We start from the raw sequence: 14,481 nt of genomic DNA on the forward strand, positions 1-14,481 counted from the left end.
ACTTGATTAGGAGCAATATTAATGACACCAGCAAGCACGTTCATCAAAACTGTCTCTGTGATTAAATAGGGAGAATAAGTTTGACGGGCTGTTGTCCATTCCAGTGTCCCTAATACTTTCAGATTTATTTGCTGATACCTTCTCAGTCAGTGCTGGTAAGTTTTCCGGAATTGTTCTCGGGCTTCAGTACCGCTCGTGCACCTTTTAATAGCAATTCTGTATTTCATTTCAGGTAAAAGCACGCTGGCGGTTACAAAATACAAATGACGTCTATTGACGAACACTGTCTGATCCCTTTGTATTTACTTGTTCAGGTCTGTACTCTTGCCGAAAACCAAAACTCCATATATTATCTCTGGATTAAACTGTCTCCTTTCAGTCGCCATTTGTTTTTACTACCATTTATATTCCGAACTAAAACAACCATTAAACCATATTAGTCTGCGAAAGTGCACAATGTTTCAAAGCTGCAGAGCGTCATCAGAAATTTGGTGCCAACTCGGTAATTACCTATGTCAGCTAATAATCAGATAAGGGCTATTTATTTAAACATAAGGACTTCCAGTTCTATAGCTGGGCACTATAAATAATCATATTGGCGGAGAAAATCTCAAATCAACGTATCGTGAGAAGAAGATTTTTTAAAATTGCAGCAGTTAACGGTAGGTACGTTCTCAGCTCTTACCTGTTAGCTCTGGATATGCTCAGTAACAAGTGGACAGTATAAACACTTTTTTAAAAAAAGGCTAAAAGTGCGTTCAGATTCGCAGTTTGAAAACTTTTCCGTGCTTCACCTGCTGAATTAGTTGCTGATGAAGGGGTTTATTCGCGATCGAGATTAGGGAAGTCTCCAGTGAATTATTACATCTGGAATCTTTGAAGTACTTAAATGTAGCTCTAGGTGTTGATCACTGGGATTCCAATCCCCCTTTTCACGGAGCCAGTTATATAGTCCTTGATATGATTTCCTTTCCTGTGTAAAGTAAATTACACCAAGTGTGGCCGTTACAATCTGCTGGCGAATTTATCCCGTAACCAGCTCGCATTGCCGCCCGAGTGCCATATTTTATTTAGTTTGGTCTGTGTGAAGATCAGCGGTGCTCGGAATCCTGCGGCAATCTTCTGACTTTAACCTTTAAGGGACGAGAGACAAAACTTTTTTCACTCCCCTGCCCCAATCCCAGGCTTTCGTCTCGGCTTTAAGAAAATTCGACTGCAATTTCGGATTAGACAAATGCTCTTATTACAAAGGTTAGTGCCACTTGATACCTTGATACTTAACGCAGGCTTGATCAGCTCATCTTAAACAGAGTCTTCACCGAATAAAACCAGCCAGTAAATTATTGAGATGGCTATGGGGCTATTCTCGACCACATTAGCATTATGTTTTATTAGTTTATGTAATGCAAAAATCTTGGATATTTACAAAATATAGGTCTTGAATTATTATTCAAAAGACAAGGCTGAGCAGTCGTTTTCCCGGTTTTTTTCCATTTTATGTTAATGTCACGAATTAGAAAAATGATTGGATAATTAGCACATCAGTTTCCTCCAATATCACAGCAAAATATAACCTTGTTATCAATAATGATAACAATAGACCACAATCGTTTATGAACAATAGCAACACAGCCCAAAATTGTGCAGTCTATATGCATGATAAATTAACAATAGCCATGTGATCTTATATTTTTCCAAAGATATTAGCATATTTAAACGTTCAACGACGTTAATGTTAATCCCTAACAATTTCTAATTATTTCGAATGATTGATTGCATCATTCTTGCTCATGGTAACGAAATCTTATTATCATGGAAATTGTCCGCTTCAATGTAAAATTATCTTCCTTGAAGTTTTCACATTTCAAATACAGCAGGAAAAAAAAACAAGCCAAAAAAAAACTTCTTGAAAAGTGCATTTATTGGTGAGTTGGGTCTGAATTGACCGCCATCCTTTTGTTATGAAAGATGCTCGTGTCGATGACTTTAGTGAGCTATAGGGAAAGTCTTGTAAACCTCCCTTTGATGAGATGTTCCATATAGTTTAAAAAAAATGTAATTTCGTCTCTGGCGGCCGGTTTCTTTGAACATTAGCTCGCTTTCAGCTCCCGCTTCAATTAGAATGAGTTGATTTTGTGGGAACGACAAAAGAATGAGCAAAGCCTTATTAAGGTCTTCAGAGGAATCCACCGAACCTTTCAAAAACAGTTAAGGAAACACTGTGCTCTCCATGATATTCTGTTACCGTATTTTATTTGTTCACTAAAGAAAAGTGACGCTTGAAAAGTGGTTTCTTTGATACCCAGCCACCGACGGTACTTGTCCAAATCATTTATTTTCCGCGATGGCGTATTTTTTTTATTTTGAGATTTCGATTAAAGGCAGTCCCATTAAACTTTACACTGACTATTCCGAAATGTAAATCTAAGTGGGGATTAGGCCTCCATTAATATTCATGAGAACGTGCAATTTCAAACAAAACCCCCCAAAAAAACTCAACACATATTTCTGTCCGTAATTATTTTGCTAGTTCGACTCGAACTTAGCGACAAGGGAATCAAAACATGTTTAATAACGGATGCTTTTAGGCATTGTGGAGTCGAGGCTTTAAAATAACAGATAATTTTATTTGTATTTGTGGATAACATTCGTTTAAACTTAAATCATGTTTATAATTCAGTCTTGAGAAATATTTAATGCACACAGGAGGAATTGCTATAATATAGATATCTCAACAGATATTTATGTGTTGACTTTTTGCCATCTTACAGCATGCATTTCACAACGAAAATGACATTTTTGAGATTTAAACGATTTATTTAAACACAGTATTTTTCCGCTCAGTCCAAAATCTGTTTACAGTAATTCAAATTTCGCTGAATAAATAGAACTGCTGGTTGAGTAGAAGGCAGATAGGAACTGACGAAGTATTCCCTCTATGTATTCTAAACTTTTCAGTTACATGTCACAGTAGTTGTTTCACTGCCAGGGTTTCGAGCGACAATAAAAGCCGCCGTATTTAACTACCGATCGGCAATATTCTTAATAATTCAGTCGGGAGCATGGAAATCGGTAGACTTTCCTGCTAGGAGGGGCTGTGTTGACCAATTTCAAGTAACCCTTTTACCAAGCTCTGGAAATAATGTATTACGCCTCCGGGAAAGTAGTACGTTGGCGTCACCGGGCGACACGCTGCCCATTCATCGGCAGAGCAGCAAATGATTGGCTAGTTCCTTCGCTACGTCAGGTGGTTCCGCAAGGCTTGCGCTCACATAGAGAAGGCTGGGCCGGGGTGCGGTGATTAATCCCCATTTACAGCGCCAGCGAACAGCCAGGTGCAAATACTCAGCCTTCGTAACTTTCTTTCGCTCTTAACTGATTTCACCCGCGCCACGCTTGATTCTATCAAGCGGGTCCGTCCAAGTTTCTGACTTTCCTACTTACTTTAATTTTTGAGGGGTACTTCCTCTGGCCCATCCTCTCCAAACCTAACCTTGTGTCATGTTTTGTTGCAGACCAGCCAAGTGGCCCCGTCTTCATTTAGTGACTTTATCCGTGTCCCACCGTGCAAAGACAGGCCGCGCAGGTGAGTGAGAGACCAGCTGTCCTCGCTGAGAGCGATTTATAGGAACAAATAAGTTAAAACTGAGAGCAGAAGAGGTTTATCATGATTTGCCTGTTTTAAAACTAAAAGCACATTGTTCTACATTATTTCACAAACACAGTACTTTCCGTACAGTTCGGTTTTAACTACTGCTGAGTGAGGGCTTTGTAATATAGTACTTAATTCGATATACCTCATTCGACTGTGTCCAAAGTATGTAAATCTTCTAACTTCAGTTTTGCTGTCACGTAAATTTTACAATTACAGTATGCGAGGGTCGCATAAAAGCCTTAAATCCACTTACTGGCTAATTGGAGAGGCGTGTTTTCGGTTTTTGTTAATTTATTTTGCTGATAAGGTTTCCCTTCAAATTGACTCCCCGGAGGTCTAATCTAAATTGTAATTGACTTAATTTGCACACAGCTATCGCCTTTTAAATGAGAACGCCGGTTTCTCTGGGTCCCGTGGAGGTGAAAATTTAGTTTAGGACCCTGTTTGCGAATAGCTATAATTTTAGCTGCCGGTTACTTTTCTGTGCAAGTACTCTGATTTTATCATTGCTGGTGTTTAAGTGTGTTCGATTAAAATACCGACACTGAATATTCAGATAGATCTAATTGTTTCTTTAATTAGAAATTCTTTGAGGTGGTGAAGGGGAAACGAGTTTTGTTTTAGACATTAATTTCTACTGTAGACGTTCAGCGTGCAACGTTTTATTAAAAACATTTAGATTATTGCAAAATGGACAGTTTAATCGATTAAATTGAAATCAATAATTTCATTTCTGCTAGAAGTATTTTTGAATTTCTTCCGAGATTATTCTGCATTGTAATTGACTTTGTATACAATGATTGCTTATAGATGAGCTGATAAGTGTATCCAGTTCTCTCGAGGAAAGTTCAAACTAGAATATATGTCCAAAGCAAACTTCAAACAAACTTATTACAACTTTTCTACCAAATTTATCGTGCTTGCTTCTCTGAAGGTAGTTTGATTTCTCTCCCTCTAATTGTCAGTTCTGGAAACTTCAATTATGCCTTGATTAAGAAGGAAGTAATTTTAGGAAAAATTGAAGAATATCAGCTAGAGAAAGTACAGGACAAATCCACTGAACAAGTGTCTGTAATTAAGGAACGTGCGCCCACAGGATTATCTTATTAGTTCATCAGGACGCGTCCACAATAATGAATTCTTAATCACATGAACGATTCCTTTAATCGCCGGGCAGAACGATGAATGATTTTTGTGGAGAATGCTCAGGTCTAAGAAGTTGCGTTAATGGAGCATGTTGGCGGTACACTATCAGACTTGCTACCTTACGTAGACTGCAACTTTCCCTAAACTTGAAGCAGAAGTAATCTAATTGAACTGTATTTTTCAATATTTGAGGCGCAAGGAAGTTTGAGTAGTCAAGTAGGGTTTAGCGCCTTTCAGCAGATACGCTACGTTGAAATTGAAACATTCTAACCATTTCCCTAAACTGTTTCAATATATATTAGTGCAGGCAGAGTGTCGAGTAACTTAATGAATCTCGTTAACCGCAAATCCCATGTCGCCTCATGCGTTTTAAAAAAAACCCATGTTACTGTCCCGCCATTTTGGATTAAATAATCTTTTGGGTAATTTTTTCTCTTCCAAGTTAGTTGATATTTAATTTATAACTGTCCTGTCCGCAATAATCTGGGCTCGATCAATTTGTAGATTAGTTGCTTCCATGCCAAAGTGCTTTAAAATTAAGTACATCCACAAATAATTTCAAAAGTACTACCCGAGCGATCATGTTAATACGGATTAAGTTGTTTGATTTGAATCAGCAACGATAATTCATATAATTCATGGTTTCCAGAAAAGGCTTATTTTAAATTATCGAATTGTAATTTTATATCCTTGGAACCAGTCATAATTTTAAAACAAATGCAACATGTGTTCACAATTCCGATTCCACCCCGAGACCCGAAGGATGCTGTTTAAAATTCAATTTTTCCTCCCCAGCGGACGTGAAAGCTGGTCAGGATCCGGTCTGGAAAGCATTTCCACTGCAGCGAACTAGAATAAGTTTTGAAGATTTGGAGACCAAACGGCACAGTGTCTAGCATGATGTCATACCTCAAACAGCCTCCTTATGGCATGAACGGGATCAGTTTAAGCGCACCGGGCATGGATTTGCTCCACACCTCCGTTGGATACCCAGGTAATGGCAGTGGGCCGTTCTAAAATATGAAAATGTCCATATTTAAAATTGTGTAAACGAAGCAGAACGTCTAATCGGATGTTGTAAATTGTGCTTTTTGTTGGGATTGGATCGTAACTTTAATATGCGGGCATTTAGCGGGGACTGCATTGGGCACTCAATCCTTTTCGTTATAGCGAATGACGTCTTGTTAGGGAAGCCAGTGCCATTTTTAATTGTTGGAGTTCATACTTGTCACTTATTCCATCTACTTGTAGCAACACCGAGGAAGCAGAGACGGGAACGCACCACCTTTACTCGCTCGCAGTTGGACGTGTTGGAATCGCTCTTCGCTAAAACTCGATACCCTGACATTTTCATGAGAGAAGAAGTTGCATTAAAAATTAACCTGCCTGAATCCAGAGTCCAGGTGAGTCTGGGACACATTGGCACTATATTTCTTGCAGCGCCAATGTCAGGCAGCTGATACTTTCTGCATGTCTAACGTTGGTGAGTTTAGTCAGGAAAATGCGTAATAGCAGAGATTTAATCAATAAACGTTCACAGTTGCTTTAAAACTATCTGACTGTTTTGCAGAGAGAGATAAAGTTTCCAAAAACTGGTTTAAATAATGTAAATAAATGTTTGGCTCTTCCTCAAACTGAAGTCCTGAGCGGCCCCCTAGCGGAGCCGCCGCACGTTAAACCAACTCCAAAGAACAAATTTGTCGCTATTCCAGGGTGTCGGAGACGTCGTATTGGTTTTATTGGCCAATGTCTCTGGCATTTCATATAACACGTCAGTATTGGAAATCGAGATTTGAAGCTCGTGTTTCAAATTGTAATAATATCAAGTACAGATTAATCTCCACTGGTGTAAGGTACCGTGTGAAGTGGGTTCCGTTTGAAACGGTTACTTGTTAAGCACCAAGTCTTTTGTGGTTGGAAAGTTTTAAAACTACTAAATCCAATCGCTGTCATGTAATGTGTTTGTACAACAAAGCAGCCTGCAGGTGTATTTGATAGTTGGATTATTTAAATCTCCCCCGACTATTAATTTAAACTTCCGGGTTTTCATGGCGGCATAATTTCCAAAGTCACTGCTCTTCTCCAAATGTCGCCGTTGCTTCTATAAGCGTCGTTAAATAGTTGTAGGGTCCGCAGTTGTAGATAGTTTGATTGCACAATTAAAACAAAATCACTGCAAATGTGCGTTTGCACCGATAGAAGTTTTTAATCGGTATTAGCATCAATCTTAAAGGTTTAGGCAATCTTGCACTTTAACGGTAAAATTAATGTAGAATATCTCCACAATTATTGTACAATCACCAAACACTCCGGTTGAGTTGACCCATTCCTCTGGAAGATGTAGCTGTTTAGGGAAATGTGACACTAGGTATTTGTACCGAGATCACTCTGCGTGTCTATCACAACAGATAAAAAAGAGACCACGACATTTCTGAATAGTAATTGGATTGCATTCCCTTGCACATTTTTAAAGGACCGATGTGTTGCATTTACTTTGAAATTAACAATCCTGGTTTTCACCAACCCACGGAAAGGATGGGGGGGGGGCATTACTGTCCCGTTTTCCTTTTTTCCATTAAGAAACATGGGTCACTCTGAATAGTTAGTTCTGCATGATCCAATCCCAGTTAAAACCAAAGCCTCTGCTTTGGAGAGTGTCTGAGGCCGTTGACAGTGGAACTCGTAACGGGCGGTAAAATAGACGAAGCCTATTGTGGGAGGTGGGGGGAGGATGGACGGGAATTTCAGCCGAATTTCGATGTAGTGTCGGTAGGAATAACGTGTTTTCTGGCCGGTGTGACTGCAGGTGTGGTTTAAAAATCGCCGAGCCAAGTGCCGCCAGCAGCAGCAGAACGGGGGCAGCGCCAAAGCCCGGCCAGCCAAGAAGAAGTCGTCGCCGACTCGGGAGAGCAGTGGCTCGGAGAGTAGCGGCCAGTTCACCCCGCCCGCCGTGTCCAGCTCTTCCGGCAGCGGAACCAGCAACTCCAGCAGCGGGCCCACCTCGCTGCTCAACCCACCAGCCTCCATCTGGAGCCCGGCTTCCATCTCCCCCGGGGCGGCAGTGGGGGAGCCTCTGGCCGCCAGCGCTTCCTGCATGCAGCGCTGTTCCTCCTCTTCGACCTCCAGCGCCTACCCGGTGGCCTACGGTCAAAGCGGCGGCTATACCCAGGGCTACCCGCCTTCCTCCTCCTACTTCGGCGGCGTGGACTGCAGCTCGTACCTGGCGCCCATGCACTCGCATCACCCTCACCACCCCCACCACCAGCTGTCGGCCCACGGCACCGCCCTCAGCCCCATGAGCACCTCATCCATGTCTGGGCATCACATCGGTCAGAGCGCGGCTCACCACCACCACCACCACCATCACCACCCTCACCAGGGGTACGCGGGCGCTGGACTGGCCTTCAATTCGCCCGACTGCTTGGATTACAAAGACCAGACGCCGACCTGGAAACTCAACTTCAACACAACGGACTGTTTGGATTACAAAGACCAGACCGCCTCGTGGAAGTTCCAAGTGTTATGAAATAAGGATCGACTTTAATGCACCAGATCTGAGTGTGTTAACCTGCAAAACAAAAGATAACTTGTTGCTTTCTCCTGTTAAGGTGTGATGCAAGCAGGTGTCTGAAACTATTTTGCTAAGACTGATTTTAGTTCCATTCAGACCATCTTTTAATTGACAATCAACGTCGTGTCTATTTTTAATTGGATATTGAGTGCTGATGTATGTGTTGCGACTTATAAAGCATCAAGTAAAGAAAACAACCCCATTGTCATACTCCGGGGCACAAGCGTGCAACGTTACTGTACACTCCCAGCCTGCTGTCGATTTCACAATAAAGTGTATTCAACTCGATGTCCAGCGGCTTGCTGTACTTAAATCTAGCGATATTCGTTCTCTTAACGCTGATCTCATCGGTATGTCTTAAACCAGCTGTCCTACGTGTGTTCAAATAAAAACACTGGGCAGTTAGTGATCTTTGTGTTTTAGCTAATTGAATTCGTTAAAATTTAACATGACTCGAAATAAAACGAATTCTACCTGGGTTACATTGCGTTTTTGCCACGTATGATAAGAGTACAGTGAATATTGTCGTCATACCATCCGGAGGGGCTTGGATCTAATTCACATTTCGATAAACGGGAGTATATTGTGTAGATAGTGTTGTAGTGGGAATACCAATTCGAATAGGGCATAGCACTTGCACATCTGTGTAAATTATGTTCGCGCTGAGTTTTTTTTTGCTAAATGAGGTTATTTTGCGAATTGGATCTTTCCTATCAAATGCAGTGTTGAAAGTATTTAAGGCACCGCCGTTATATACATTATATATAATTAAATTCAATTGAGGAGAACCCCGTGTCTGCGTGCTTGCTGTTTTTATCTTCAATCGGTTGTTTCATGGGAGAATTCAAACTTGCATCGATGTCATATAACAAACCCGCACTGTTTTTGACTAGCGCCTATTTTTTTACTAGACTGTCGCGAATTTTTAAAAGTTGTCCAACTAATATTAAGTCGGCCAAATAAGGCGAAGCTTGTCCATCGCTTGAACGTTGTTTCAAGTCTGACTTTAAGTGAAACGCCGCACTCTTTCCTTAGGTCAATTTTTGAGGCTCTATGATTTTCAGTGCTTCAGTACCCGCTGTGGTAGTGACTTGGATCCATCAAAAACATTGGGTTTCTGACCCTCCGACAACTGCTTAATGAAGGACCTATTGTCATGCGATCTGAATAAAACAACGAAAATTGATTCACCTCGTTAAAAGAACCTATGGGTAGACAATTAAGTCTTTAAATGCGTGTCCCTTCTCTCCTGCTGTCCCGGGTTTGCAGCGCTTACAACGTGTAAGTCTTCGAACCAACTTTGTTTACCTCGAGACAGTGCGCTAAAAAATAAGCGGGAGACTTTTCCCGAGTTTAAAGCACCTTGTTCTTCAGAATTCAAGCGACGATTCGAGGTAACGCGGAGGACGGACGTTTTCGTACGGCTTGGATAGCTTTTTAGGTCGGGGAAAACGCCTAGAATTTAGTTATCGGATTTAAAGGTTTCCTTTCGCGGATAGTTGGTGAGTCACGTGGGGGGCTAGAGCCGTTCGTTTCGGATTCGTTTTAGTGGGGAAAACGCGAGGATTAAATCGGATCGGTCAGCGATTTTAAATTTGCTCGTGTAGTCCTATTTAATTTGGATCGTCAGTAAGTTTATATAGCGAGGACATAAGTAAAATAGCCCCAAAAAATCTATACTCGAATGAAATATTTGCTTTTCTAACCTGTGTTCTCTAGATGTACGGTCACGTTGGCTTGGCTTTAAAGGTGTGTTACACGTGTACATCTTATCAGTATTAAGAATCTGCTTTTCTGGTGCGGTTTGGATTAAAATAAGCTACAGCCAAATGAGTATTGATAAAATGGACAGGAATACAGTGTAGAATTTACACACAAAACATCTAACACCAATTTATTTGGGTGACATCCGTGTAATTTTGAAAATATATAAATCCTCCTAGGTAATTGGTATGTAGCATAGATCGCTTTTTATAGTAATTGAATCGATGATTTGAGGGCTAAATCTCGTCCACGATTTGATGAACCCTAATGTACTTAAGACATACAATAGCACACTGTTTAAAGCAGAATCTTAGTACTTCATTTGATATTGCCTGCACATCCATATTATAGATTTCAAGAGTTAAGATTTTCAAGTTTCTCGTTTTTACCTCTGCCTTCTGGTATTTCAGTACATTCTCACAGTCAGCATCTCTACACTCGCACAGTTAGTACCTGTCAAAGAAACTTCCTAATCTGCCAAATCAAGTAATCACAAAGAGGGGGTCACATTGTATGCACGAACTTTGAGTAAAGCAATTGTTTGTAGATTAAAAGTGACTATGTTTGTAACCCTGATGTAAAATTTGTATGGTATAATCAAACTGTTGGAAATAATCAAATTTTTAGTATTACTAAATTTGAAATGCATTCAATAATATAATCGATTTCTCTGCTTAAAACCTTTGCTACGTTTCATGCAATATTCGAATTTAATTGGGTAGGGGAGTGCTTTATTTCTCCAGCGTGTTGAGTAATGAACCTTTTGCCATCCTGCAGTAACTACACCGATCAGTTTCGGTTTCTATTTTGGGCTTAATTTAGATTTATGACAACAAAATAAAACCGGGTTACTTTATACAGGAGCTTCATTATATTCTTGCATTTACCAAGAGTTTATTAAAGCGCTTAATTTTCAAGGTTTTTAAAAATGCGTCTTTAAGTTTTAACTGGCCTGAAAATGTTAAACGTCTTAACTTTAGTGCACGAGTCATTCGCAGTCAGAATAGGTGCCAGTTCTAACTAATAAATGAGTTCTATAATCCAGCTACAAAACTTGGATCAAACTATTCCAGTCGTTCTTGGGCTGCAGGAGTGAAGCTTGGAAATCTTGTGCATAGAATTGTGTGTTGAACAATAAGTAGTTTTGCAATTAACATTTGATTTCTTATGAAATTCAAAGTCATTCTTTTGAAATGTAACAGAATGAATTCCACTTAAAGTGTTTTGGTTCTCCGAGACTTGCTCACTGTCTGTTATATCTGCAGGCAAAACATTTATCTCAAATGCAATTTGGAAATTTTCTAAGCGACTAAATACCTAAGCCCATACTAAGTCTTTTGCGCTGGTGGATGCAGTCAGTTGCTAGTTTTGTTTCCAATGATTTAAAACTACTTTGTATCTGATCACAAGAACCATCTAGTTTTGAAGTACTTTTGGTTGTGCAGATATGAAGATGTTGTTTCCAACTACACAGTTGGAATGAAGATGTTCTTTTCAATCAGGGAAGTAGAGGCTAGTGCTACAGTTGTAGAAATGTGCAGTGCAATATAATGCAAGGCACAAGGACAGGTTTGAATTCTGACTGAAGCAATCGAGGAACATCAATGACAGCCAATCAAGCTATTTTTTAACCATATAATTTCTGCTTTGAGCTCTCTTCTAGCTATAACAAAAAGTTAATGGGATAATTAAGTTCCTAGTGATCTGTTGTTAGCAGTGTCAATGGCTGACATGCATAATAGTTATTTGAATAATACGAAATAATGTCATAATTAAAAGCAGTGTTTATCAAATGCATTTACTATTCATTCGACACTGGTGGCTGGAAGGGGAGGAAAAATGACAGATTTTGCTGCACGAGAAAGTGACTGAAGTTTTTGTGTGGTTGTGGCATAAACGCGCTGCATTCTGGGGCCATTCTTTCCTCTTCAAGGCATTTCGTGTTGAAGCCAGTCCATGAGATATTTGCCCAAAGGAAAGCTCTGTTCTCCTACCACACCTCACTCCTGAAGCACAGCAAAGCAAAAAGGCAGTTCTGGCTAACTCTGGATGTAGGATATACAATGCCCAATACCGGAAACCACTCCTGAGCTGAATTGTATCCCTGCTACAAGATCATGTTAGTATAATGTGATTTTATTTTAAATAAGATGCCCCCTCCTACACAATTTCATCTTTATCAGTTTGCCTAGATGTGGTGAATTACTGCTGTGGGGATATTTTTACCAGCATAGAAATGTAATAATGTATTTTATCAGTGAATCACCCTATTTAAAGTACAAATATTCTTCTATTCAGTTAGGTGGCAGATGTTCACAATATCTTAATGTAAGCCCCTTGTTACCCATTACATGCTTCCAATAGGTGTTGCTACTGTAAACAAACACCAAGTAAGTTGATCTCTTAGAAGAACATTCCTTTGTGTTCAGTTGAAGACCTTTTAAATTGTCAATGCATGGGTTCCTGCTGTTCTATGAACTTTAATTGGCTGCTAGCCACAATCCAAAGCAATTGAAATAAGAATTATCATTTAGTTGGAACCTGAATGTTGTGTTTTGCAGGCAACACACATATTTTGCGGTGAATTTGTATTGAAGTGAAACTTTCAGTGCAATGCAAAGAATCAGTTCTAATTTAGCAACACTGTAAATGTTCAGGTGGCAAAATAGTCACAGCATAAATAACTTATTTAGTTGCAGAAATCCAAAATCACTCCTAAAAACACGCCAAATGCTGGAGGAACTCAAGTAGATCAGGCAGCATCTGTGGAAAAGAATAAGGAGTCAATCCATAAAATGGATTCAGCAGTGGCTGGATGGGAGACGCCAGAGAGGTGGAAAACTGTTTGTTAGATTGGTGGCTGGTGACTAGTGGTGTGCCTCAGGGATCTGTACTGGGTCCAGTGTTATTTGTGATATAGATTAATGATCTGGATGATGGGGTGGTAAATTGGATGAGTAAGTATGCAGATGATACTAAGATAGATGGAGTTGTGGATGATGAGGTAGGTTTTCAAAGCTTGCAGAGAAATTTAGACCAGTTAGAAGAGTGGGCTGAAAGATGGCAGTTGGAGTTTAATGCTGATAAATGTGAGGTGCTACATTTTGGTAGGACTAATCAAATTAGGACATACATGGTAAATGGTAGGGCATTGTAGAATGCAGTAGAACAGAGGGATCTAGGAATAATGGTGCATAGTTCCCTGAAGGTGGAATCTCATGTGGATATGGTGGTGAAGAAAGCTTTTGGTATGCTGGCCTTTATAAATCAGAGCATTGAGTGCAGGAGTTGGGATATATTGTTGAAATTTCACAAGGCATTGGTGAGGCCAAATTTGGAGTATTGTGTACAGTTCTGGTCACCAAATTATAGGAAAGATGTCAACAAAATAGAGAAAGTACAGAGAAGATTTACTAGAATGTTACCTGGGTTTCATCACCTGAGTTACAGAGAAAGGTTGAACAACTTGGGTCTTTATTCTTTGGAGTGTAGAAGGTTGAGGGGGGACTTGATAGAGCTATTTAAAATTATGAGGGGGATAAATGGAGTTGACGTGGATAGACTTTTTCCATTGAGAGTGGGGGAGATTCAAACGAGGACATGAGTTGAGAATTAAAGGGCAAAAGTTTAGGGGTAACATGAGGGGGAACTTCTTTACTCAGAGAGTGGTAGCTGTGTGGAATGAGCTTCCAGCAGAAGTGGTTGAGGCAGGTTCGATGTTATCGTTTAAAGTTAAATTGGACAGCTACATGGACAGGAAAGGAATTGAGGGTTATGGCTGAGTGCAGGTCGGTGGGACTAGGTGAGAGTAAGAGTTCGGCACTGACTAGAAGGGCCGAGATGGCCTGTTTCCGTGCTGCAATTGTTATATGGTTATATGGTTGGGCCCAAAAAGTTGACTGTTTATTCCTTTCCATGGGTGCTGCCTGACCTGTTCAGTCCCTCCAGCACTGGGTGTGGGTGTTGCTCTGAATTTTCCAGCATCTGCAGAATCTCTTCTGTTTTTCACTCGTTAAAAACACATTTTTGTCCTATAGTTCTCACATGCTCCATGCTCCAAGTCTTGTCTTTTTCTATATTAAATTATATTTTCTTATTAATCTACCTTACTTTAATGGCCACAGTTGTGTAGCATCACTCTGAAGAATGTGGCTGTTAATGATTTTTAATAAACTTTTGAATTGAACTTGTGTTCAAATGAGAAGAAATATTAAATAGAATCAATTAGCAAGTGTGTTTAAAAAAATCAAACATTAAAAATGATTGGCAAATTGAATATTGTTTTACATTTTAAATTGCTTAGTGGTTACCCCTCCCCCACAGTTTCTATTCCTGCCGATCAGAT

At 40.0% G+C, this 14,481-nt stretch overlaps 1 protein-coding gene across 2 annotated transcripts; it reads left to right on the forward strand.

Moving 5' to 3' along the window:
• Positions 1–3,287: 3,287 nt before the first annotated feature.
• On the forward strand, positions 3,288–8,581 carry otx1 (orthodenticle homeobox 1). Of its 2 annotated transcripts, XM_063055075.1 has the most exons (5): positions 3,288–3,335; positions 3,516–3,586; positions 5,597–5,795; positions 6,053–6,204; positions 7,608–8,581. In XM_063055075.1, the coding sequence occupies exons 3-5, from the start codon at positions 5,699–5,701 to the stop codon at positions 8,325–8,327; spliced, it is 969 nt and encodes a 322-aa protein (XP_062911145.1). In that variant the 5' UTR covers positions 3,288–3,335; positions 3,516–3,586; positions 5,597–5,698; the 3' UTR covers positions 8,328–8,581. The 2 variants fall into 2 exon arrangements, with proteins under 2 accessions (XP_062911145.1, XP_062911146.1); XM_063055076.1 differs by having other exon boundaries at positions 3,307–3,586.
• The last annotated feature ends 5,900 nt before the right edge of the window (positions 8,582–14,481 follow it).

The sequence above is a fragment of the Mobula hypostoma genome, chromosome 8 (assembly GCF_963921235.1).
Source record: "Mobula hypostoma chromosome 8, sMobHyp1.1, whole genome shotgun sequence".
In the NCBI taxonomy this organism is placed as follows: Eukaryota; Metazoa; Chordata; class Chondrichthyes; order Myliobatiformes; family Myliobatidae; genus Mobula; species Mobula hypostoma.

Bases quoted from the DNA above. Each gene is read 5' to 3' on its own strand.
- otx1 (XM_063055075.1), top strand. From the start codon at position 5,699: ATGATGTCATACCTCAAACAGCCTCCTTATGGCATGAACGGGATCAGT. The intron at 5,796-6,052 runs GTAATGGCAGTG...ATCTACTTGTAG, and splicing joins CACCTCCGTTGGATACCCAG to CAACACCGAGGAAGCAGAGA. The intron at 6,205-7,607 runs GTGAGTCTGGGA...GTGTGACTGCAG, and splicing joins TGCCTGAATCCAGAGTCCAG to GTGTGGTTTAAAAATCGCCG.